Source organism: Malaya genurostris, chromosome 2, assembly GCF_030247185.1.
Source record: "Malaya genurostris strain Urasoe2022 chromosome 2, Malgen_1.1, whole genome shotgun sequence".
Taxonomy (NCBI): Eukaryota; Metazoa; Arthropoda; class Insecta; order Diptera; family Culicidae; genus Malaya; species Malaya genurostris.
Genome location: NC_080571.1, coordinates 35,143,750 through 35,171,468, shown reverse-complemented (window position 1 = coordinate 35,171,468; position 27,719 = coordinate 35,143,750). Strand labels below are relative to the sequence as shown.

Here is a 27,719-nt window from a genome sequence, read left to right as displayed (position 1 = left end):
AGAAGACGCATTCAAACAGCGGAATCGGAGTGCGCACTTTCTTTGCAAATCGAAGGTAAAAATCATAAGTTTAGTGAAAATCCAAAATAATTTGATTTGTTTCGTTCACATTTCGCTGTGCTGTGAAAAATATTCTGAACTGTGCTAAATATCGTAGAGAATCCCACAATTTGATCCTTCTAAAAGGATCCTGTACAGCTTCTTGATACTTTCTTTCAATGAAATATGAAAATCCGAAATGAGATAATCGACGTAAAAAATCGTTTAAAATTTTAGTAGTGAAAAGGGGGAAAGTTTCACAATTCACACAATCGATCAACTATCAATTCAAATTCGAAGGTATAAAGAAATCGTGTAAGTTTTATTTGTGTTCACGACATCCAGTTATGTCTCCGACATTACACACCCGTACGTTTTTTTCTCGTGATAAAAACCTGATACAAATTATCTCATTGTTTTTTGTTTTCATTGCACATGTAATGCTGTATTTCTGGAACTTTTATGATAATATTCTCATGTCGGCAAGTTTTGCGTTCATTTCAAACAGATAAATCTGGTACAACTTATTTGCAAGTTTCGAATTGTTTTTCTAAAAATGAAGAAAACTGCACACCCTGAACTAAAATTTCATCACGCAGTCAAGACAATGCCGTCTCGGCTGCAAAATTGTTTTTACTGCGAGGTTTTCAATTCGGCTTACCAATTTTTTGCTTTGCGGAGAGCATAATTTCACTATTTTTTTCTTCACAAGAGATAAACAGCCATTTCGGCATATATTGAGTCCGATACAATTATGACAGCCATTTGGAAAATTTTTGATAAGTTGAACAATGGTTTTAGTTATTTAGTTTTTACATGACAATGTGAAAATTTTGGCAGAGCTTCTATAACTACTAGTGCAACGTGGGCAAGTTGATGATTTGCTGCACAATTGTTTTAGGTATACTTAAAATTGTTCTCTAGTGATTTTTTTTTGGTATTATCGTAAAACTTAACAGGTATAAGTTGCACAACCGATTTTAATATATTTAAAAATCTTTTTTGACAGAAAACACAATTCTAAAACAATTGTAGAACCTCTTGAAATTTCAATAAGTTACATTTGCTACTTGGGTCACCATTTTGATTTTTGAAGCGCTTTCAAACATAATTTCCCGGTATATACTCATCAAACCCGTCCCGAAAATACCCATATTGTAAATGTTTTTAAGCAATATCAAAGAACCGGAAGTCGCCATCTTGGATTTCCGAACCACTTCAAACACCGTTTTCCGTCATCTACTCATCAATCCCGTTTCGAAAATATCCATATTGTAGTAATTTCCATGGAGCCGGAAATTGTTTTCATTGGATGCAAAAACCTCTTTTTACGAAGTTGGTTCGTAAAAAAGGTTTACGTTATTTGGGATTTGGTTCGTAAAAAGAAATAACGTAAAAATAGGCGGGTGGGTAATGTCAGAGACATAACTGGATGTCGTGAATACGAAAACAACTGACATGTTCCTTAACACTTCCGAATATCAATTAGTTGATCAATAATTATGCAAGCATTCCCCTTTTCCACATTTTTCGCAAAAACAAAGAAGGCTTCACTTGATCTCGATTACTGTGAATTTCACACAGCGAAAAGTGGAAAATTCTAACCAAATTGTTCTAGATTTGCACTAAACTGAGGATATTTCCTTTCGATTTGCGAACAACAAATCCTAATAGTTCTCCAGAAAACTTTTGAGCCATTAGAACGGCTGATTTTTTGTAATGCTCTCCACCGTTGCTTTTTCATCCATGCAAATGACTGGCAGCTGTGACGTAATCGCTCTTGTCGGAGGCGAAACTAGCTTTGCAATCGGCACAAAATACATCTGCTCGCATTGGCGATAGAATCCAAACTGATTCAATTTTTGTTAGGAGCATTCTTTTACGTGATTTCGTTTGTAGCTTTTTCACTAATGGGCGGTCCTAACGGCTATAAAAATAGCCGCATCCAGAATTTTAATGGCGATTATTTCATTTCGGATTTGCATAATTTATTGAAAGAAACTATCAATATGCTGTAGGGATTCTTTTCTAGCATTCAGAAGGACCAAATTGAGGAACTCACCACGATATTCACCACTTTTCGAAAAAAAATTCTCTAACGATTTGTTGTACAGCAGCAGATATTTTGTTCTCTTCCTTAGAACGCGTTCTGATTGGCTGGTGTTGACATGGGTCAAATGAGATAGGTTTTTCAATAGTGTGCTATTGAAATACTTCAATGCTTTTGCTATACACGTTTAAGTTGAAAAATTTCGATTCTATTGGTAGTTAGATTATATAAATCCTTCCACAGATCACTGAGCTATGAGCTTTCAAAATACGAGAAAGGCAAACGCGCCTTATGAATTATCCTCTTTGATACTCGTTTATACCAAACATTTCAGAAAAGTTTAATTTTGAATTATTTGAGATTATGTCACACAACTGAAAATTTTATCATAAAATTGTGATCATATTTCCGATGGCATGTAGCAAAAATTATGTTGATTCGTTAGATACAACAAGAGATATTCACGATCAAAAACTTATCACTCTCTCAGAGGGTAAATTTTGAAAAGGCACCCCATAGTAAAGTAAGTCGTATTCACGACAAAAGTGTTCGTAAACTGAGGTTTGGGTGTATATGGAAAAGCGTATTTCAAGCTTTAGAGTGGAAATAATATAATATTATATTATTATTATTATTATTATTATTATTATTATTATTAGTAGAAAAATGTAGTCAAATGTTTTATATAATTGAAATATTTGAATAGATTACCACCTAACTTGGCACAAATAATTTTTGCTGTTCATAGGTTCCTATGAAGATATTTTAAGGAACGGGGTGTTTCGAATTTGGCGAAAATCGGCTTTTTTATGACAGGAACAGATATTATTTTATTTTATTTTTTTGGAGCAGGGGAAAGCCTACTGGAGCTAAGCATCACCAAATTTTTAGCTCCCTCTCCAGTAGGCATAAAACCTCTCATATGTTATACCAACAGATTATCCAAATGATACATTTCCGTAAATGGAATTAGTTACTATTTCACGCAAAATCATTCTGTTCCCCAATACTAATGTTAATACAATTCTAAGAACTAGAACGCCAATAATCTTAGAAACAAATACTTTATGATGTTATGAGTTAAGTGAAAATCGAATACATTTGAGTAGCGATTAAATAGACGGCATATACTAACAATCTCTCCAAGGAAGTTTACGTAGCGCGAAACGAATGAATTTATGTTGAATGGCTTCTGTACGCTGAATATCAATTTGATCAAACAACAGCTGCGTATTCGCGTGTAGAACTATCCAGAGCACAATATAACGCTTTTAGGTAATGTATATTGTCGTAATATTTCGTTACATGAAAAATAAATCCAAGTAACTTAGAGGTTTTGTAGATTGTGTAATCCACATGCTGCTTGAAGCTCTTTTTCGAATCTAGGATAGGGGAAAGTGTTATAATATCTCCCCCCATTAAGAAAGTATTGAGATAATTCTAAATGTATTGTTATATCCTCCTCGAGAATGTGAGTCTTTCGTTGCAATACGTCTGAGGAACATAATTTTCAATGATTCTGTTGTGTTAGTAATGAGATCTGATTGATATTAACACTTTTTCAAAACGATCACATTCTCAGTTTTTTCGCTTGTCTTGGACATAATGCCCCAGCAGCCGTATAATGTGCCGCATAATAAATCAGTCATATGACACACAATAAGAGACATTTTTCCTCACAACAATGATACATTATGCTCCTTGAATTGTTTGTTAAGTGACTGTTTTGAGAAAATTTGTACATAAAGTAAATGGCAGATAAAATGCTTATTTAGTGGAAGCAAAACCTTACATCAAAAAGCTGCCTAATGAAATTTTCAGATTTTTCATATTTTACAGCAAACGACAACTACCAAACTTGCATAGCAGAAAGATCCTACGAAAAAGATAGTATTAGTGATAAAACTTTTGTTTAGATATGTCTCAAATGCTTAAAAAAGAAGGGGGACGTTTTGGCCAGCAGTGCTGCAGAAATGTTGGAAAGTTCTTCAAGGACAAAATATATTTATAAAAAGCATCGAAATTTGGAAAATAAAGTGTTCTTTTTCTGTCTGATCGGGGACTTTATGACCGCATGTTAATAATAGCCTAACAGACAAAACTTCCTCCTAATCATTTAAAACAGACGGCACAGTGTCGTATTTCTCACAAATTTATACTTAAGAACATGTAAAACAGTGTGATTTGAAAATTACATGGCTTGAATAGAATTAGATGAAGACAAAAGATCGATAGCAACACCGCGACTTGAATCGAGAAACATTAGATCACAAAGCATGTCAGTTAATTGACTGAACCACAGAAGCCCATATCTGCTTGGTGAATAAATGATACATATAAATTCATACCGCGGCATTTGATAGGGGGGCAAATTTCATTCGGAGCCTGCAAAATTCTGTGCGAATGGAAAATTGCATCATTTGGAAAGTTAAGTAGTTACGAAATGTATCGTTTGTTGAATTATGCCCCTTGTAAAATTCATATTTTTTTTCTGTGTGAGCTCATAAATTAGATTCTAACGATTTTTGAACTAAATTCCGGACCTGAGCTCAAGAACTAAATTTTGGAGCAGAATTCTGGATCCTGGACCGAAGTTTTGTGACTAAATGCAAGTGCAAGGATTCAGTTTCAGAAAAAAGGCTCAGTTCAGATTCAGAATTCAGTTCTAGAATTCCGTTTCCGAGTTCAGGTTTAGTTCTAGCACTCGGTTCTAAAATTCGGCCCCGGAATTCAGATTCTTCCAACTGAACCATCCTTTTTATTCGTATTTACGTAATACGGTTATGTTTCTGACATTACCCAAATACCTTTTTGTCCCTTTTAAGTAACACTGATAGAATATATTTTTTTCACAAGCCAGTTTTGCTCAGAAGCATACGGACACAGAAGAACATTTATGAATGAAAATCATAAGCTTGCGGGGAAAACCAGCTGGTGGATGTAATACACGTGTTAGCAAAGACGTTCACGTAGGATATATTTTTTAGCCATTTCAGTTTTAGGACGGGAATAGATTCGTTGGTTTCCGCATGCAAAATTAATTAGTATCAGGCGTTTGAATGGAGTGATCTTTCAATGGAATTAATAAGTGTCAATTGTCAGTTCACTTTCACATCTTATACAAGTCAGTCGATTAAACAAAACCGCTCACGTTCGGGACGGAAGAAACCAAGTACAGTATTGTGTAGTGAACAATAGAACGATCTCGAAATGAGTGAATCAGGCAGTGAATAACTCGACCTTCGATGCGAGAACTTGAAGGTTTGCTTAAGGAGCAAATTCATCTTGACATTAAACGTGTGCACTTACTTCAATGCAATAAAACAAATAATGTTGTTTACATTTAGTTCTATAAATAGTTGGATGCAATTCAATTCGAAAATTACAATAACAATGTGCACGAAAATATTAAGTACAACATTTCAGTATATACGGAAGATAGTGCTATAGAAGTGCGTGTGCATGATCTTCCCTCAAGCGTCATCGATCCTTATATTCGCAAAACTTTGTCCCAATACGGAGAGATTCTCTCTATCGAAAAAGAAAAGTGGAAGAATTTTTTCCCCGGTATTCTAAATGGAGTACGTTTGTTACGCATACACTTGAAGAGGCCTATACCTTCTTATGTAATTTTCGGTCAGATGGCCACATGTCAATATTGCCAAAAAGCTGTTCACTATGGTAAGCCATGTGATAAACTGGACAAGGAGACAACTACACCAAAGGACAACGGGGCTTCCCTCACACCAACCCCAAGCAACCCCAGTACACCTGTGACAGCCACCAACAACAATGAAGCATCCCCTTCAACGAAACCATCAGGCAACTACTGTGTACTTACATTGATTTGAATACAATGTATGTTGGAAAAATTAATTCGGATGATAATTTGATGGAGACGCATTGTTTTTCGAATGATTTATTTTTTTTGTCTGATATTATTCCCGTCCACATTTTTTGAAAAACTGAAAAAATACACTGTAATGTACTCACAAATAATTTATTTTTGATGTAAAATATTCGAATATTTTGAACATTTTTTTTCACATGAAATACGTTTTTGAATTTTTTAAAGGTTTCCCATAATTCCTAAAATATTCTTGTTTTTTTTTCATTTTTTTTTGCTAAAAAGGTTTTTGAAAAATTTAAATAAAATGAAAATCAGAAGAACCATCCAAAATCCACAAATATGGCAAGTAAAGAGTTAAAATTTTGGGAAATTCATCTGCTTATATAAATTTAATTTCTGTTTGGGGGCAGTTTTTATATGTAAGCCCGGCTATACCGTTTTTGATAAACTGATTGTACAACAATTGTTCAGCAAGTCCTTTTTTTTGGCGCCCTCTGGATGTTAGCACACGAAGCAGTCGCCTTACTAAACTCATCCTCACTCACGTCTGTGTTAAACGGTTTAAATACACATCAACAACAGTCGTCACGTCAAGCCGAAATAGTTGCTTTATTTGAAGGATTTTTGAAAATTTTCGCTTCTCTAAAAGGTTATACAAACCGATTCGCACCCTTTCATTCTGCTGTCAACGTAGAAGACGATAGCACCTAGTTGATCCCGATCTATGAGCCAAAAGTCGTCATAGAAACATTGGGAGGCATGAGATACGAACTTGTGAGCACTTAGCTTTCTCACCTTTGACTATCAAAATCTTAAAAATAGTTATTTTATAAAAATCTTGTTCACGCATTTTCTCATCAGTTAACTCAGACTTGAGATGACTATGTTGATGGAAATATAATTTTACTTTATGCGTATTCAATTAAATAAATTCAGTTTTGTTAAAATAAGTTATTATTAATCACTTTTGATAACAAATTGCCAATCTATTTCATACCGTAAGTGGAAAACAAAAGCTCATCTCCATCATACTTGATTGATTTGCTGATTCGCTTTGTCGAGCATCTGTAAAAAGTTTTCCGGGACTCTTCTTTTCGCACTGACAAAAACCCTGCCCAGACAGACAGAGTTTTAGCTCAGATAATGGCTTTCTCTTAGTATTCACAAACAGTGATCAACTTCGCTGCTCAGTACCGAAAATAATCACATTAATCCCACGTCAAAACAAAACAAACACTGCTCCGATAAGGGGTATCAAATATTCGTTAGCGACCTTCTTTTCCTTCACATAATTTTCAATCTTCACGCTCGACTGGCTTGGTTCTGTTCTCGGAAGGAAAAGCTTTTATTGTGCTCTTTCGTAATTCTTTGCCAAACTCCGGACCGGGTTTTTTTTTTATTTCACTGCTACCGAGTGCTTACACCTCTTTGTATTACATTCCTTTTCAAAATTCGGGATGGCAGTTCACCGGCAGCAAAGTCAAAGGCAAAGGCCCTGACATCGCGGATCCCTGGAATAAAACAATACAAATTATCGGATGATCTCGAAGCGTTCCGCTATTGTTCCCCGTTCCGACTGAGGAATGTTCTTTCTTTGCGTTGGGGAAAATTGCTGCGTCTTCCCTCGTATTTATGTACTTAGGATGGGTATTCGATGTAATCCTCGAACACAATCCAAATCCAACAGATGGCAGCATGATCAAAAGTGAGTTTCGAACAGCGAAGCAGTCATTTCCAAATACGTACGTAACAAGCTTACACCCCCCCCCCCCCCCCCCCCCCCCTTTGACGTGAAAAGCATCTTGAGAAGTTTATGCCTCCTTCAATTCTGCCTGAACGCGTCGTTCATGTTATGCTTTTTTATTGCAATGCATAAATCTTTATGCCGAAGCGGTCCTGCTTCGTTTCGTTTATTTTTTTTCGTACACCGAGGATGGATAGAAGAGAAAGGCTTCATTTTATTGCCAGTTTTGTTATTGTTTTCAGCTTCAGGTTTGCGGATCAAAAGAAGTTTTTCCACATCCAAAGCACGCCGCCGCAGGATCGGAGAAGCTTTGCTATTTAGCTGCTATTGTTTTGCTTCCGGATGGCAAACCCCCTTGATGATATCCGTGTTCGGGAAAGCTGCCACTCCCCCTCCCTTCTACGTGAAGTGCTTTAATTGAGAAAAACTCCCATAATTTAGCGGGAATGAGACGTGGGCTGGTGGTGAGAAGTTTCGCTTTTGTTGTCCAAAGCATTCTTCGGATTTCCAACCGCAAACGATGGCCTTCAGTGCAACATTCTTTTCAATTAAGCTGTTACGCGAGGGTGGTTCTGAGGGGAAGGGGGAGATTCGTTCCATCCATCGCGAAAAGTGCTTTTATTTTGGTGTGAAATTGAAATTTATGTTCTGGTCGTGGTGATTTACCGTTGCGATCGATTATCGATAGCCAAACTGTTTGTAGTCGAGAGAGCAATTAAAAGCTCGGACGGAACCTGTTTCAAGGCAACTGCACATGCATTCGTAACATCCTATCCTGCGACAGGATCCAGACCGAGGTTGGCTTTCACTATATAGCTGCACTTATTGTAACAACGAAATAAAAGAAGAAAAACCGTCAGAAGTTACTGAGAAAAACTACGACCCATAAGTAAGGAAATAATTAGAATTTCCTATGGGATTCTTCAGCAGTTATCTTCCCGGTAGCAGAGGAACCAACCAACGGATGAAGGGACATACTCTTCCTTTCCGATGCCGTGCAACTTTGTCTACGCAGGGTGGATTCCGGCAGCGGCATAAGTATGCAACTTACCTCCGAACCACGTCGTCGTTGGGGTCAGACAGGGGAAGCGTTGAATGGAACTTTACCGGCGAATTGTTCATTTCTAACAACAACAACTTAGTTTAACTTGTTCGCAAGTCCTTCGTTGTCGGATCGGTCGGAGTGTGTTGGCCGCGGATGGACCGTTCATCGTTTTGGAGATTGCACTTCGCGGCGGCTCTACCCTTCTAATGGCGGTAGTTCATGTTCCAATTGATGGTTTCACCCCAACGGGAGGATTACTAGAGTTTTCAGTTTTCTTTTGTTTTGCGTAGTCAAAGAAGTAATTTGGTTTTCATTGACTGATTTGGTTAAATAGATTCAACCGAGAATTGAGAAATGTGGAATTGAATCGAGTATTTTCCTGCTACGGAATGCTCATTGTTCTTGTCTAGCTTGAATGGAAATGTTCGTTCTATGTTTTTACATATGGAAAGTTCGGATTAGTTAGTGGTACAAGTGTTTGTTTTTTTCTGATTAGAAATTCAAATAGCAAACTTCACCAGCTTTGCCGTCGTTAGTTGTTAAAACACTGTCTGGATTCACTTTTCATTAACTCAAACGAGCAGCAAATAATTACGTCTGATTAGGAATCTGACCGTGTTGGCGAGAGTTTTTCCTACAACCCAGGAAAGACTATTCATGATATCAACTTTTCCACGTCAAAACTCCAACGTATAACAGAATGGAAACGAATGACGGACGACCGGAAAAAATGAATCTGGCATAAACTATCTTCAATGGTAACAATCAAACATGCAAACCTTTTCCAGCTCGTGATTTTGCTTTAGAAAGGACTATACTAGTAAAACTAGCTAGTGACATGGGAGTCCTGGAAAGGTATATTTTGTTACAGATAATTACGTTCGTATTCCAGGAAGAAGGATGCCAGTCAAAGTTATTTATCACTTTGAGCCTTAACCCAAAAAAAAAAATTATTACAAGTCGTACAATCGCTCATATATTTCAATATTTCACCCATCTCAATATTTCAATAAAAGAAACTATCAAAATGCTGTACGGGATTCATTTGCGGCTTTCAAAGGAACCAAATTGTGAAATTATCGCCGATATTAAACACTGTTCGGAACCTTTTTCTCGAGTGCAATGCAGCTAAATGCTAGCTTTATTTACGCTCGCTTCGTGCAAATTTCGCACAGCGAAAAGTGCACAAAGCTTATTAAATTATTCTAGATTTGCCCTAAACTGTTAAATGCACTAAACTCCGATGTGCAAAGGAGTAATCTTATTAGTTCTTTAGATAACATTTAGAGCTATTGGAACGGCTGATTTTGTATAGTTTTCCCCATCGTTGTCCTCTTTTTGTTTTCTTTTTCTCCAGTGCAAATAACCAGCAGCTGGATGACGCAATCGTTCTTGTTTGAAGCGAAACTCACACTGCCAACGTCCAACTGCAGATATGTTCACAGAGGAACTAGTTGTTGTTTTCCTGCGTTTTTAGGCTTGAGGAACGGAACCTCATATTCGCCATTGACTGAAGCACCATTGTCTTGACGTAGCTGGCAGCCTGTTCACTCGATATGTCTCCGTTCATGGATTATCCTAGACCAGTAATTCCCAAAGTGATCGCTACAGCCCACCAATGGGCAACAGTGCATTTTAAGTGATCAGTGAATGGTGATGGAGAGGTCATTTCCGACTCACGACTGATTTTTAAAAAGGGCGTATGTATTTTTGCATTTCTCAAAAATTGCCTTTTTCAAAACGTAGTAACTCGGAGACCGTTGATTGTACAAAAATGGCGTTCAGGAAGAAGTTGTAGTGAATCGATTAGACACTCTAAAAAATATAAACTGAAAAAAAATTTTGATTTTTTTTTTCAATAATTATAAAATAATCCCAAAAATTTAAATAAATAAAAAAGCATGGTTTTATTTTTTTTGATAATTTAATCTTATTAAAACATACAGATTGATGGCTATCCCATCCGTGCCTTTTGAAAAATGAAGAAGTTACAGCTAAAACAATTTACAGATATATTCGAAATTTCAAGTTCTCGTTGAAAGATAATCATTTAAACAGTAGAATATTATTCTACAGGTTAAAGGCAATAAATTTGTTCATGATATCATTTCTTCTAAAAGTAGCTGTTCTTGAGATACTTGGATATTTAATTATAACACCATTTTTTATATTTCCATTTTTTTGCTTTTTTAATTTGAATTTTGTCTTTCAAAAATGATATTTAGTGTGAAATAAACACTTGAACCGCGATGGTATCGTGTTTAGGCACTTCTGAAATCACAATGAAACTTAAATGTGTAAGCTTTTTTGATTCTCTATAATAAATTTCCAACGGATGAATGGTTGCTTGACCATTTCTTGAATAGCATCCTGAAGCACAAATGAAAAATTATCAAAATAAATCGAAATTTTTTTAAATTTATTTATTTTGATTCATTTTGAAATTATTGAGAAAAAATATAAAATTTTTTTTCAGTGTATATATTTTTAGAGTGCTTTATTAATTCCCTGCAACTTCTTCCTGGACGCCATTTTTGTACGATGAACGGTTTCCGAATTACAACGAGAAGAAATTGAACATTTGCATGCACCCGTAAACTGTTGTAGCGTTCATTTTTCAAAAGGAACGGATGGGATAGCCATCAATCTGTAGGTTTTAATAAGAGCTTTAAAATAAAAATTATTAAAAAAAATCGAAACCCTGATTTTTTTCAATTTAATTTTTTTAGTTCATTTTGAAATTATTGAGGAAAAAACCAAAAATTTTTTTCAGTGTATATTTTTCTCAGAGTGTCCAATCGATTCCTTACAACTTCTACCTGAACGCCTATTTTGTACAATTAACGGTTTCCGAGTTACAACGATTTGAAAAAGGCAATTTTTGTGAAATGCAAAAATAGATACGCCCTTTTTAAAAATTAGTCGTGAGTCGGATTGACCACTCCATCGGTTTAAAAACTTATGGTTTGCCATACTGAAATCATGTGCAAAGTTTCATCCAAATCGGAGAAGGTCGATTCTGATTTTGTCACTTTTTCGTCATTCCTGGAATTGCTCTATACTAGTGAAACTTGGAGTAGGTAACTTCAAAGACATATCCGCGTGATTGACGTAGGACTCCATTCGTGATGTGTATGGATATTCACTGATTTGATATCGTTTGACCGCATAAGATTTTCTATACCTGAGAAGGACCATTCGGAAGATTGCGTTTGTATTCTGGGAATTAGAGCGACAGTTCAAGACATTTTTCTAAATGAGTTCTTTACGTTACTTTTGGAGTCCTGAGACGGACCGTTAGTGACGTTGGAGTCCTGGAAAGGTGTATATTGTTACCGATGATTACGTTTGTTTTCCAGGAAGAAGGATGCCAGTCGAAGGTATGTGCAAGTACGATTCTTTATATATGAGCCTGCCTAGGCTAGCTTTTCCGTTCTAAATTTATAACTGATTCAATCGAGAATATCTATCCGTCTTTTCATATGATCGATTCTCCCAGTTGATGCTTGCCGAAAAGAACCAATCAAAATCGATGAAGTAGATATTAACACTCCAAATACCAGGCCTTAAAAAAAGTTGGAACGGAAACTTCGAGCTGTCATAGCTCAGCTGTTTTTCAATGGATCTCAATAAATTTTACACCCTCGAATTTTGTGAAGTTCGTAGATTGATTCAAAAACTTTGTAGGCAAAGGAAAACCAATGAACATTTGAATTTTCCCGTTCCAGGTTTTTTAAACACGCCTAATATACCCTATCTGCTCTCCGATTTTCTTTCCTTTGGCATCAACGTCGCATAGAAAATATTGAACACTTCAACGAGTTATAACTTTGTTGTTAGTCAACCGATTTTCGAAATTTGTACCCCATTGGAAAGGTACTATTTCTAAAAATAGAATGCACTGAAAAACCCGAAAAATAGCGTTGTCTACCCAAAGTTATAATGAAAACTGTAGATAGATGACCTCAGAAAAGGTGAGACTTTTTACAATGTTCATAAATATCTCGAAATCCAAATGCGATGACCTATCTATATATTTTTACACATCATTCGATTGCTAGTGATACCAGCTAAAATTTTCGTCCAACTACGTTCCCTGCACTATAAAAGGAAAACCTTAAATTTTATAAATATATATGAATTTTTCATTTTTTTCACATGTTTGTGTATAACTCAAAAATTAAAGCGATGACGTGTACATTTTTTTGATTCAGAATATTGGAATCATTACCAGAAACAATGTATTGATGACCAAAATTATATATCCGTTCAAAGAATCTCATGAAATTTGTTACAAATACAGAGAATTTCTTTCATTGGAAAAATTTTACCAAACAAAATCAAATCAAATATTTAAATATCATGACATATATTTTTTATTATTTTAGTTTGAAATTTATTATGAACGAAATTTACAAAATAACTAAAACTTGGATTTTACTGACAATCTTAAAAATTTCGGTAAATACACCTAAACTAAAAAAATAATTGTATTTTTGTTTTGGACAAAAGATCTAAACAATTTTTATGCACAACCCAAACACAATTGATAACTACTAAAATTCGGATGTTGTTTTAGGTTTGCCGTAGAGTCTCAAAAAATCGGTGGAATATCGGGAAGTTTGCACAGTGCTCCGGATCCACAATTTAGGAGGACAAAAACATTTGTGGCTTAACCTTATACTTTAGAGCTATGATGTCTTCAAAACAAATGATCAGTGAAAGATAGGCCATATTTCTATGTACTTACTGTGGCTCTTATTATTAAGGTGATCAAAAACATATTCTTAGAATGTGTTCAGATAGAGGACTGCATCTTTCAGCAAAATTGTAGATAAACTTATATCGAGCAGCTTTGCTGAAGACACCATTGTGGTATCTCCAAACGGTTTCAGTGTTACAGCTATTTTTAAAAAGCAACTTAGGGTGTTCCTCGAAAAATCAGATTTATTGCTCAAGTATTTTTATTTTTCACTTTTCGTATTAGATATCTTTGAACATCTTTAAGAGTTTGTTAAAACCAATTTTTGATTGGCTGGCGCATTCAGGTATCGTTTTCTGTACCGAAGTTATGAGCAAAACTAGTTCAAAACAGGTTATCCTGAAACTGCTATATCTGACATTGGGCCGTATGAATAAAACGTAGCATGCTTGAATTTCGGTAGTAAATGCTACGTGTGGATCACGTTCCTGTCAAAACGTGCTACAAACTGTAGTATTTACTACAAGTTTTCGGTAGGTAGCTCTAGGGTTTGCTACTCGTGTGTTTGCTGATAAAGTGAAGTACAGAAATGAAAAAAAAGTGACATTTTTACAGATGTAAGTACGTTCCTTGCTTTGTGCATGCTTATGACCGCTTTTCCGGCACTGTGTCGATACGATATGCAGTAAATGCTTAAATTCGGAAGTAGCATCAACTACATGTTCGAACTTGTTTTTTATTCATACCAAACCGCGTTTTACTCTGTGGACTTTGTTTTTGAGAAGATACTACAAACAACAAACTTTACTACATTTTATTCATACGGCCCATTGAGTCAAATGAAAAAAAAAATCCGTTTTTTGCATTTGACAGTAAATACTTTCGAACATGTTTATAAAAAAGGCGGAGGAGATATTTTTTCAAATTTTTTAAATTGTGTTCAAACATCGGGTTTTTTTTCATTGAAAAATACTCTATCCTGTAAGGCATTTATTAGCTATATATGAAAATAAGGTATTTTTTTCTTCTTCTAGAGTGTTAAAACTAATTCAGGTGCATATTCGGGAAGATGAAATTCACTCACGTTGTTTGTTACTCTATTTGATAATGCTATTACAGAAATTATCTGACTTTAAAAGCAATCGTTTGAATACCTTCTCTAGATTCACTAAACGATTGAATTTCCCTATACTTGTGTATTGATTAATTTCGACTTTCTTGCGCTTCCTCACCACACGTCGAGATCATGAGTCATCTCGATTTTTTTTTAAACTCGACTCTCTGGAAACTTTACGATTTCCGATATCGAACGTCGAGATCTGGTGTTATCTCGACGTTTCAGGCAGTTCTAAGATATTTGACATAAAAATGAAATTTCCGATTTCGCTGAATTTTTTTCAAAAAAAAAAAAAAAAATCTTTAGATCACACTAGATCTTAACGTTTCAGCCAATTTTAAGATATTTGGAATTGAAAAAAATTTGTGCGGTGATTTTTAAAAATGGAAAATTATCAAACTTCCACCACGTTTCGTCAGTGCATAGCAGTTTATGTTGAACTGTTTTGCCACCTGCAGTTCAACATAAACCGCCGAGGTTAAAACGAAACGTGAACATAATGAAATTGGTTATGTGCCCTAGCACAAACAAGGTTAATTCCTAAATAACTTCTAATGACTTCCGTAGTGGTGCCGCACCCACCTACCGCTTTACGAAATTAAAGATGATTCCAAAATATTGGCACCCTACTGTTTAATTATAATGGTAGTAGTAATGATAAAAATCCAATCACAAAAAATATTTTGTGTTTTGGTTAAAAAAAGTATTACCCTATATAGTATTAATTTCATATACAAAAGTAACATAAGTGCATTGTTTTATTCAGTAAAAAGCATTCAAACGGAGAGATTGTTTTTCGAGACGAAGACAGATGTAGGCTGCAGGTAAATTGGTTGGTTGGTGTTAATCGCAAAGGCTGCTGTGCAAAGCCAATATTCGGGGCGATTCCAGTTTCATAAGTACCTGGAATTGTGGAACTCACTTCACTGAGAGAGATGGCCGAACCGATCTGAGAACTGTTTCATTCTGTAGGTTACACTAGCTTTCATGTTTTTCAAAAATCAAACAAAATTGTTTAAAGAAAAACGTGTTTAATCCACCTAGCAGTGAGATGATACCTATTTTTATCAATCCGCATGTGTTTTTTGCATGAATATTCTTCGGTGTTTAAGTTTTCATGACATTATTTTAATGACCCTCGTTTTAAGCGACAATTTGAGATTTTAATCACTCATTACTCTGTAATGTCGAAACTGCAAATCGGATCGAATTTGAATCTAGAAGTGTGATAATCGATTAAACATGCCATGATATGTAAGTTCCACTCTAGAGTTTACGGTAATTTAAGATACTTCCAGAGCCGGTATTCAGGAACCAGCATAACCCAAACCGATTCGTATGGCCATATGACGAATAAATTACAACAGTTTTGAGTTCAACTTTGAAGCTTTTCGGGATTGTCATCTTCTATATCGGTTTGAATTTTAAAAATTCATCATCATGTAATTCGAGAACCGGAAGTCATAATTGGATAAAATAATTATTTTTTTGTATATAAGTTTGTTTTAATTAAAATTTTTGTTTCTGAAATTTGATTAGGCTTTTTTTGAGAAAACGATTGAGCTTTGAGAAACGATTTTATACTGGAACCGGAATTCTAAAAGCGGTATGGCCGAAGTCAGATAAATTCACCTGAGTAGCTGTACACTTTACATTTGTTTCAAAACATTTGAAAATCAGTTAAGACATCTTTGAGAGATCATAGCACGAATTAAATTTTTAGGTGCCTTCTGATCGACAACTGAATACCACTAAAACTGAAAAAAGTTAATTTTTTTATCGACTATCCAAATCTGCTAACCCGATAAACCTGATTAAATTATGTGGAATAGACATTTTTATACAATCCCCGAAACCGGAAGTTGGATCTGACTGAAAAGCAAGATGTTTTATAGAACTTTGAAACTTTTCATTTGAATCTTAGATGATTCTTAGATTTCATTTGCATCTTAGATCGGTTCAGCCATCTTCAAGAAAAATGAGTTACACAATTTTGATTTCGTTTCACATATCATCCTGTAGTTCCGAAACCAGAGGTCGGAACCAAACATAATGCAGGAACTTTGTTTGGGAGCATACGACTTTTCGTATGAATCTGAATTTGTAGAAAAGAAATTTTTCGAGAAAATTAATTGAAGTTATTTGTCACACACGCATTTGCTGATCTCGACGAACTGATTCGAATGGTATATGGATGTTATGTTGTTCCAGCATTTATTGCTGTAAGTAGTTTAAAACAAAATAATTAAAAAAAATTCTGCCATCATCTGGTTTATATATGTCATATTCGAACGATTATGTTGCCAAAAACGAGCCGTGCCAAAATCGGTCCGAGGCTAAATGTCATGAAAAAGAATGCTGTACACAATCCTTTTGGTTCTTAGAAACAATTGTATGTAACAGTATAAAAAATCGTGTTTTCCGTTGCTCCCAAGCATTTCTTTGTCATACAGCGCTCAAAACTCCTACTGCTGGAATAGGGGGAAAAGTCGCTTACAGAAAAATTTCGATATCTCCGTTAAAAATGGACGGATTTTAACAATCTATGGCTTGTTGGATAGGTATTACCGTGCGGAATCTAAGTCTGAAAACATATTCTGTTTTCAAGGTCAATTGTGACAGATACTGTCAAAAAACTGAAAATTTTGACATAAAACTTTGTATAACTCAAAAAGTAAACATCCGATCTCAAAACCATTCAATAGCGTTTTGGGTGACGGGGAGACCTTTCATTTGCGACTAGTTTGATGAAAATCGGTCCAGCCATCTCTGAGATCTCGACCTCTTAGTTGACAACACACATACGGACACACACACATACACACACACACACACACACACACACACAGACATTTGCTCAGTTCGTCGAGCTGAATCGATTGGTATATGTCATTCGGCCCTCCGGGCCTCGGAAAAATTTTCGAAAGTTTGAGCGAATTCTATACCTATTTTTTATATATATAAAAATAGGTAAAACAGGTATTCTTTATATGAGAATAAGAGAAATATGAGAAAACCATCATTAGGTGGATAAAAACAGGTTTTACTCAATTTCGTGAGATTTTTTGTGCTAAATGCGTAAATCGGCTTTTTCTGAATTGGTAATATGATAGCTTTTCGAGTGGAATTTACTAATAGAAAATTCAAAAAAAAAATCGAATTCTATACATTCCGAAATAATAGAAATTTAAATTTTTATATTCTACCGATTATAATTGATGCCGTTTAGGATAGCGGAAAATTTAAGATATGTATATGTTTTTGTTCTTAAATGGTTGTAAAACAAAAATTAGGTACTAACCTATGACAAAAGACACCAACTATAATTTAAAAATAATTTTTAGCTTGATTTTTGTTTTACAAGCATTTTAAGAACAAAAACATATACATATCTTAAATTTTCCGCTATATGAAATTCATATAATTTTACGTTCCTTTTCTTATTGTACAAAGCCATTGAAATTATTTAAAATTTTTGTGTTGTCACAAAATATATTTTATTAGTAAAACTCAAATCCTATGTCTCTATGAAACAGATGAAATCAACACGGATTGCAATATATTCACTTTGATTTGCAGAAACGTTGGAACGTAGTATATATCGGGAATTTTGAAATTTCCGATCTTCTACCGATTTTTTTTTTAGATTTCACGGAAAACCTAAAACAATGCAGCAGCCCTAATTTTTCCAAAGAAATCTTTATCTTAGCTAGTACAGGCAGTAGACCAGTTGAGCCATTGTAATGCCCACGGCTGGCTATTTCAATATATTGCATCAGCCAGAAGAAACCGATCGAATTAATTGATTATGTACATATGCGACGCGATCGCAGTGAATTCACGTAGGTGGTAGTTAGTCTACCAGACATATATATATAAATATAGGTTTTTGTTAGGTACATATATTTGAGTATAAAAGGGTCGGTTTTTTGATTTTATCGGGGGCTTCTTGGTTCAACTGTTGGACCCAGAACATCGGTTCTCGTCGTTGGTTTTCCACTTTGCATCCGTTGGTCGATCTACTTCCTTGTTTGTACCGCAGGCGGGGAATCAGATTAACCAGACGACCAGAATTAGTATCGGCTTGTAACGCAGGACGGTACTAACTGGACGAAGGACTCCACCCCAAAGACTATAAGCGTGTAGAAGTTAGGGCAGAAGTTAGGTCAGGCACAAAATTATGTGCTGTAGGCAAGTTAAGACAGTAAAGTGTAACCACTGCAAATTATTATTAGAAGGAAAATAAAGTAAAAGAAAGGTATTTGTGTGTTTATAAGTGCTCCGAAAAACACTACCCCTCTCGCCGCTCGGACAAAGTATTGCTGCAACAAAATCAGAATTTTAGTAGTTATCGATTGCGTTTGGGTTGTGCATAAAAATTGTTTCGATCTTTCGTCCAATACAAAAATACAATTATTTTTTGAGTTTAGGTATATTTACCGAAATTTTTAAGATTGTCAGTGAAATCCAAGTTTTAGTTATTTTGTAAATTTTGTTCATAATAAATTTCCAACTAAAATAATAAAAAATATATGTCATGAAATTTAAATGTTTTGACTTGAATTTGTTTGGCAAAATTTTCCCAATAATAGAAATTCACTGTATTTGTAAAAAATTTCTTGATATTACTTGAACGGATATATAATTTTGTTCATCAATACATTGTTTCTGATAATGATTCCAATATTTTGGAGCAGAAAAATGTACATATCATCGCTTCAATTTTTGAGTTATATACAAACATGTGAAAAAATGAAAAATTCATATATATTTATAAATTTATCGATTTTTTAAGGTTTTCTTTTGATAGTGCAATAATGGTAGTTGGGTGGAAATTGTAGCTGGTGTCACTAGCAATCGAATGATGTGTAAAAATATACAGGCCATCGCTATGAATTTTGAGATATTTACGATCATTGTAAAAAGTCTCACCTTTTCTGAGGACATCTATCTACAGTTTTCATTATAACTTTGGGGAGACAACCCAATTTTTCGTTTTTTTTCAATGCATTCTATTTCTGGAAGTAGTACCATTCCAATGGTGAACAAATTTCGAAAATCGGTTGAATAACACAAAGTTATGACTCGGTAAAGTTGAGGTTCTTAATATCCGTTTCGCGATGCAGGTGCCGTATGAATGCAGATAGGGCATATTTTGAGCTTGAAAAAAAACTTGGAACGGGAAAAATCAGATTTTCATTTGTGTTTTCTAAACGATCGTCAATCAATGATATACTTAAAATAATCTACAAACTTTCACAAAATTCGACGGTGTGAAATTGATCGAAATTGGTCAAGTAATAACTGAGCTATGACAGCTCAAAATTACCGTTCCAACTTTTTTTCAGGTTTGGTGCTCCACCTAACTTTTTGAGGCTTGGTATTAGGAGTGTTAAAAACTTTTCGAATGCGAAGCAGCCAAATGCTACACACTCTCCCCCTAGGAATATCTTTATGACCATCTCTGAAGACCAAGAAGTATCTGTGCCAAGTTTGATAGCAATCCGTTCAGTAGTTTCGGAGTCATGCAGTTACAAACATTACACCCCCCCCCCCCCTTCACCATATCAAAGGCACTTGCTACATCCGCTCCTCATATTATCATATCTGCGGTTTGCAATATGTTTCTATGGTCTTCAAAACGTGCCAATTGTCAAATTATATGAATTTTTTTATGACCATCCATGTAAATTACACTTGCCACGCTTCTTCCTCAGTAGAAATACCCTGAATACTATTTCTGAAGAGCAAGAAGTACCTGTGCCAAGTTTGTTGGCAATCCGTTAAGTAGTTCCGGAGCTATGGCGTTACAAGCATACAAACTTACGTTTGCTCTTCCCGTATGATCGGGTTGCTTTACTATGGGATGCCTCTTCAAAATTTACGCTTCGGAAGAACGATAAGTTTTTGATCGTGAATATCTTTTATTGTATCTAACGTATCAACATAATTTTTGCTGCATGCCATCGGAAATATGATCATCAATTAACGGTAATACTTAATCTGACTTAATCATAAATATTTCAAAATTTAAAACGTTACCACTTAACACAAATATTTCGTTCATTCAAGCCTGCGCAGTTGACTGAGCAGAATGTAAAGAAAGTGTAACATTTCGATATTGTTCAGTTCAATATTGAATTAATCCACACAAGAATACAGTTCTGTTGCAGGACGTTCGCAGTGCGAGCCATCCAGCTGTTAATCGTTTGCATTGGAGCAAAAAAGAACCAAAAGTGGATACCGATGGGAAACATTCTTCAAAATCAGCACTTTTAAAGGCTCTAAAGGGGAAAGCATGTACATTCCACACAATCGGTCAACTAACTGATATTCGGAAGTGTTAAGGAAGTGTACTAGTTTTGTTTGTATTCCCGGCATCCAGTTACGTCTTTGACATTACCCACCCACCTTTTTTTTTTTACTTCAACAGTGAATAGGAAAATAAGAGAGAAAACAAAAAGAGTCACCTGGCTTTGACCATTTGATTCAACAGACTTCGCAGCCGATTCAGTTCAGCTGACTGAAAAAATTGCGTTTTGTCGGATACGTCACTTATAGCATTATATTTCTGAAACCAAAACGGACAGCCATGTGTTCTTCGAACTTTTATTGCACATCTTAAGATTACCTTTGAAACGAAGCTAAGTTTGTAAAAACTGGTGCATGCATCACGAGAAAATTTAACAAAAAGAGTTTGATTCACAATTCATAAGTACCTTTCATAGTAGGAATCGGTTTGGCCTTCTCCGATAAAATAGAGCGAAGAAAATCATGCATCATTGTCGGTTATGTCGCTTATACCGTTATATCACCGGAATTCATACATAAGAGTAGCTTTTCTACGAGCCTAAGCATGTAAAAATCTATTCAGTCATTGCTAAAAACAATGACCGAAGTAAAAAATTTTTGAATGGTTCATCACACACAGCTCCGATCAAAAGTCGGGTTTTCCTGCAACTCTATTATCTTTCTAAAGTTTGCTTCATTTAGAATTGGAACAAACTTTTGTTCATATTGTGGCGCTCCTGGAAGTTCTTGGCGCCCACATGTTGGGAATTTCGTCAGCTTCACGTATTATTTTTGACATTCCGCAAATCGACTGTACTTTGTAAACAATCAACATGGAATCCGAAAGAAGGGAAAAAATTGTGCACAGTTATTTGGAAAATCCATTGTGGTCTGCATCTAGACTAGCTAAAGAGCTTAAATTGCCCAGAAATACCGTATGGTGCGTTATCAAACTGTATAAGGAAACATTGACGACGATTCAGAAGCCTCAAGCCAATCGTCGGAGTGGAACTGTCGACCGGAAACTGCGTGGTAAGATTTTGAAGACGATTAAAAATAATCCTGATTTGTCGGACCGTGATTTGGCCAGAAAATTCGGTGTTGCCCATAGTACCGTGAGGAGAACTCGACTCCGGGAAGGAATCAAGTCGTATCGAGCTAGCAAACAGCCAAATCGGACCATAAAACAGAATAGTGTGGTCGAACTTTGTGCTCGGAAACTATATGACCAGGTGCTGACCAAGTTCGACGGGTGTCTTCTGATGAACGAGGAAACCTATGTCAAGGCAGACTTCGGGCAAATCCCAGGTCAAAAATTTTACTTGGCAACGGCTCGGGGGGATGTTCTAGCCAAATTTAAATTTGTTTTTGCCGACAAATTTGCAAAAAAAAATTATGAATTGGCAGGGCATTTGCAGCTATGGCAAAAAAAAAAACGAAAGTTTTCGTTACAAATAAGACAATGACATCGGAACTATACCAAAAAGAGTGTCTCCAAAAACGAATTTTTCCATTCATTCGATCCCACGACCATCTCGTAATGTTTTGGACAGACTTGGCAAGCTGTCATTACAGCAAAGTCGGTCAAGAATGGTATGCAGAGAGTGGGGTCCAGTTTGTTCCGAAAAACCTTAACCCACCCAACTGCCTCAGTCAGGAGTCTCAAGGCAAAGGGAAAGGTTGTCAAATACATCAATCGGATGACGACCTGATGGAATAAGATAGCTAAAACGATGGACGAAGAAGGTGTGCGCCGCCTAATGAGCCGTGTTACAGGAAAAATTCGATAATTCCTTCAAAACCATAACTAATAATTTTATCCGTATTTTTTCTTAATAGTATGAAGAAAACGCTACATTTGTATAAAAAAAGATCTTGAATTCAATAATAAATAACTGAAATACAGGGAATTGTCTTTGTTCCAATTCTATCTGAAGCAAGCTTTATAGAGAAAGAAAAAGAGTCCATAGTTTGGTTAACTTGGTGCCTGATTGCAGACAACACACGAAATGGAAAAGTTTAAAAGAGTTGTAATATGAGCATGTAACACTAAATCTCCTCACACATTTCAGACCATGTGAAATATTCAAGATTAAATCTTTCCCACACCTCAGACCACACGTACTCGACAAATTTCCACTCGACACCATGTCATGAAAACCCAGAAACCCACTTGAAATATAAACTCCACCTACATGAAGCAATTAAAATGTCAGCACTTACTTCGACCCAACGAAAACACCGCGTTCATACGACAACAATAAATAAGGAAGCGTCAGCATCATATTTAAAACATTCTCACCCAAAACAAAACAGCTATGTCATTTCCCGTTTCTTCACGTCCCACACCTCTCTCAATCAAGTACCATACGACATGACCTAGAATAACAGTAACCCAGGAAAACACACTGACTCGAACCGACACTCACGAGAGTTTAACCTGACTACTCTCACCCTCTCCTCTCTGTATCGCACTCACACACTTGTCTAGAAACATCACTCACTCTCTCCTACTCAAATTATACAATGGCCGAGACATGATTTTTAGTAATCCACACTGTAAAACTCACTTAGCCAAGTTAGGAGAGGATAGGATATAAATAAGTGATTGAATTAAATAAAGCATAGATATTCATTCAGACATACCAATTGACGTGTTTACTAAAGAGTTCATCCCTTCTTGCATTGTCACTTTTGCGATGGTTTGTATTTATTACGCTCATAAACCCGTAACTCCGATATCGGATGTCGGATCACAATAAAATTGAATAGCAGCTGACGAGATTAAGTTCTTTGAATTCATTGGTGAAAGTTATGGATTCATCAGCTCTGAAATATCGATCTGAACATCGGGAACCGGGATAAAGAAAGTCAGTCTGTTTGACCATCAATTAACACAATCATCCGAATGAAACGGTTTTAGGACTAGTTTTGGAATTTCGTACTTTTTTTGCATTTATGACGGGTTAAAATTTCAACACTCATAACCATGTTACCCAGGAACGAAAAGACGAATCCATACAAATTTAATTACAACTAATTTCAATAAACTGTTTATGTAAACCTGGGTTTGTAAAAGTCGGTGTGAATTTCATTATAGTGCCTTTTGACAAATACTTCCGATCTAAGTTTTTACGAACCGATTACAGCATGCCATCATGATGTCATCCAGCTGATTTCTCTAGCACGGCCGACAGCATCGATCGTTGGTTCACACCTCGCATTTCATTCAGTAGCAGTTCCGATTTGATCGGTGTAGGGAGGATTCTTGCCATGCAGAAAACGTATCGCTCCGTTCTGCACAGTATGAACCTTCGAACAAAATGGAATCTATAAATATATGTAAAATATATGCTCTCTCACAGTTTTTCGTTCAGTTGGTGGCTGCCTCAGAATGAAATAAGCAGCATGACTAGTGAGTTGATGACAAAATTGAATATTACATCCATTCGCTCGATGGGCAGTCGCTTATGCACTGTGTACGGTGTGTACCCGATCAGATTCACATAACAAAGTCATAACGCAAGAATATCAACAGTTGACATGTATAACAATTTGTGTTATTTTGAGATATTTAACAAATGAAAACAGTTGAAAGTTAAAACTTATGATAACAATATAATAACAAAATCAGTTTTTATGTTTCATTTGCAAGACTCATTAAGTTCATTAATTGAAAAAATGAGTTCTTCCGTTGCTTTATATCGAAATATAATGATCAGATTTTCAAAAAAACTAAAAGAAGAAATCAGATCACTAAATAAATTATTCATTCAATAAAAAAAATTCAACAATTTCGGATTGAAACGATGCTAAAAATTAGTTGTGATATAGTTTTTCTGTGTTAAATTTGCTATCTAATTTTTTACATTATCGTTATAAATTTCTACTTTCGGACTTCTGTAATTATATCAAATTCAATAATAATTATGATACAAACGTTTCAAAATCTGTTACGATTTTGTTCCCGCTAGAGTCTTTTTTGTTATGATTTTTGTTATTTTAACAGCTTACCAGTGAAAAATATTTCAAAATTTGTTACGAAATATTTCTGAAATAAATTACTCCAGTTGTTATAATTCTGTTATTACCATCTGATCGGGCAGATGCTAGCTCCCGTTTGCTACACACCGTGTTCGCTTGAGTATATTAAATACCAATAAGCTATTGATTCTGATTCCTAGCTGGCTAATTCAAAACTATGTGCAATAGATTTTTCGGACCTAATTTTGAGCACTTAAATTTCTATTGATTCAAAAACACTACTTCAATAGTGTACGATTAAAAATTGATTGATTAACGAGGGGTCATGCAGACTGAAATTGTCATTTACGAACAAAACGAAGATTTGATTCATTTCAAGTTTGTGTTATTTAGATAACTATAGTTACTTCTTTTTCATCAAATGTGGCAAAAATCAATTACTTATCTTTCAGCATAAGCCCATAGCTAATATTATTGAAGTAAGCCATAAAAAATGTTCCTGAAGCAGGTTAAAGTAAGAACAACCGGTTCACTAATAACGTTTTTGTCCGTTTGTTACGTTATCGTGTTTGTAATTTGTTCTCGTTGAAAGCGTAATTGTGGAGCTTTTACTACCCCTTTCTGGATCGAATGTTGGTTAGGAATAGTTGCAGTAGCAGATTAGGTTGATGAAAGCCTCACACAAATCATTCAGGATTCAAAATATTTCAATCTCTCTAGACATACCAGTTACATTTTCATTATAATGGAATTTTATCACATGTCTCCGATTACTGAAGATTATAATTAAAACTTCTAGCTTAAAATTTAAAGAAAGGTGACCAACTACTGAAAAATCAGTTTCAAAATATACGAGAATTCAAAGCATTGAATTAGACATTTCTTGCCCCGATAATTATCACACTACAGCCGACAAACGGATAACGTTCCACTCGGTTCCAATCTACTTGTTATTATGAAACAAAAAAAATTAATTGTGTTCATATTTAAACAAATAGCTTCAATCAATCGCATAGTCATCCAATTAACAAATCAGACAGAAATGCATCACACGCAAACCGAATGATAATTGAAACACGATTGCATTTTTTTTTTTCGAGTTCACCACATGTGCTTATGATGAAATTTGTCGAGTGGGTGATTCCGGCATACTATTGCACATTAGTGTTTAAATTTGATCACTAGCTACTTGCTCCTGTCATTATCCTCCGCCCCCTCCCCCCCCTACCAACCGTCAGTCATAATAATGCAAATTAAACAACTTTTCATCTTGTTCGTTTATTTCTCGATTGCAGCGGCATACCATGTTCCACTGGCCGCAAAACAAATTGTTTCCACAGTGGCAGCTCCCACCGTCGCAACCCCGTCCCACGTGAGTATGCAATTTTAATATAGTGTCACAATCAGGCAGGCTTCCAACGCAATCCATCCAGATTAAATTGAATTCAAACATACTTTTTTCCACCTAATTGTACAATCGTTAGTTATAAACACAGTTTAATATCCGCTGATTACAGATTAAACAACTGATCCCCGTGACGACGGCCTCAACAACCCACCATCACGGCAAGGGAATCAGTTATGCCACATTCACGCAGCAGGCGAATCCTTCCATATTATCACATTTGCAAACACATACTCCCTACTACAACACCGCAGCCTCCGCTTCTAATTATCAACAACTTCAGCAGCAGCAGCAACAACAGCAACAACAACAGCAGCAGCCACAAATACATCACTACCAACAACCACGACTGCAGATCTACTCTACAGTGGCAACTCCGGTCCAGAAGTCCGGAATACTCTACGCAGCTCCGTATGCTCAAGCCTCGATTCCGGCCGCCATTTATGCCACCTCCGCAACGCCTTTGCATTATCAACAACAACAACAACAACAACAACAGCAACTGCAACAGCAACAACAACAACAACAGCTACAACAGCAGCAGCAATCTCAGCAATCAATTCAATATGGACCGCAGCTGTTCCAAACGCACCAGTCCTTCGCACCGCTAGCCAAAATCACTTACACTCCGGGGGCGGCCACCCTGCAGAAAGGATTCTACCCCATCCAGTAGTGCATTTGTCTTTGCTCCACCGGATTCGTATTCGTCCTCGACCCCACCCCGAATTGCCCCCGCCGAGGTGATTGGCCATCGATCTGAGTAGATTTTACCTCCCGCCCTGCCCTGTGTAGTTCCAAAGGGCGACTTGGTTTCAAATATTTATTGGTTAGGAATTAGTCGTAAGTTTTGTTATGTTTGCCAATTAGGATGTAGCTGTAGATGACTGAGAAATAAAACCATGAAGAACAACGCTTCGTTTCAATAATTCTAACTTTGTGATGTCATCATATTTGTTTTGATTCCTGACTCCTGACTGTTGACTGTTGACTGTTGACTGTTCTCATTTCGTGTTCTGATTTCACTATTTAATTTTCACTGTTCACTTATTTTTGTACACTCTTTATTAGTGTTTACGTTTTGAATTGTTCATCCTATATTCGTTCATATAATCATTATTGTTTTATTATTTTACTTAATCTCTGTTTTTTTCTTAGTCCAAAATATTATCGTTTTTTTGCAGTTTTCGTTACAAATACGCATCATATGATTAACACGATTATTTTTGACATAATTTGTTTTATATTTTAGATGTGAAAGCAATGATTCAGATTGTACTCGTTGAGAAATAATGCCGTTGATCAAATAAAGCATTGTAGCTTTGCGGAGTTCCTTGAGTGTTTGTAAGTTTATGAGCATACAACGCGCTTTATATGATGAAAGAGGAAATGTAGTCCAGTTTAGTCTACGAAGCGCATAGAGTAGAAATTGTTTTTGGACAGATTCGATGCGTTCTACGTGTACGAAGGTACATGGGTTCCATACTATGCTGCA

General features: G+C 35.7%; 1 protein-coding gene across 1 annotated transcript in view; it reads left to right on the top strand.

Moving 5' to 3' along the window:
* The window catches only part of LOC131428582 (putative uncharacterized protein DDB_G0271606), a 149,457-nt gene extending 122,335 nt beyond the window's left edge, over positions 1–27,122 (top strand). The window contains exons 7-8 of the mRNA XM_058592628.1: positions 26,118–26,194; positions 26,340–27,122. Of these exons, the coding sequence (XP_058448611.1) occupies positions 26,118–26,194; positions 26,340–26,900 (638 nt within the window). The 3' untranslated portion in view covers positions 26,901–27,122. The remainder of the gene's footprint in view (positions 1–26,117; positions 26,195–26,339) is intronic.
* The last annotated feature ends 597 nt before the right edge of the window (positions 27,123–27,719 follow it).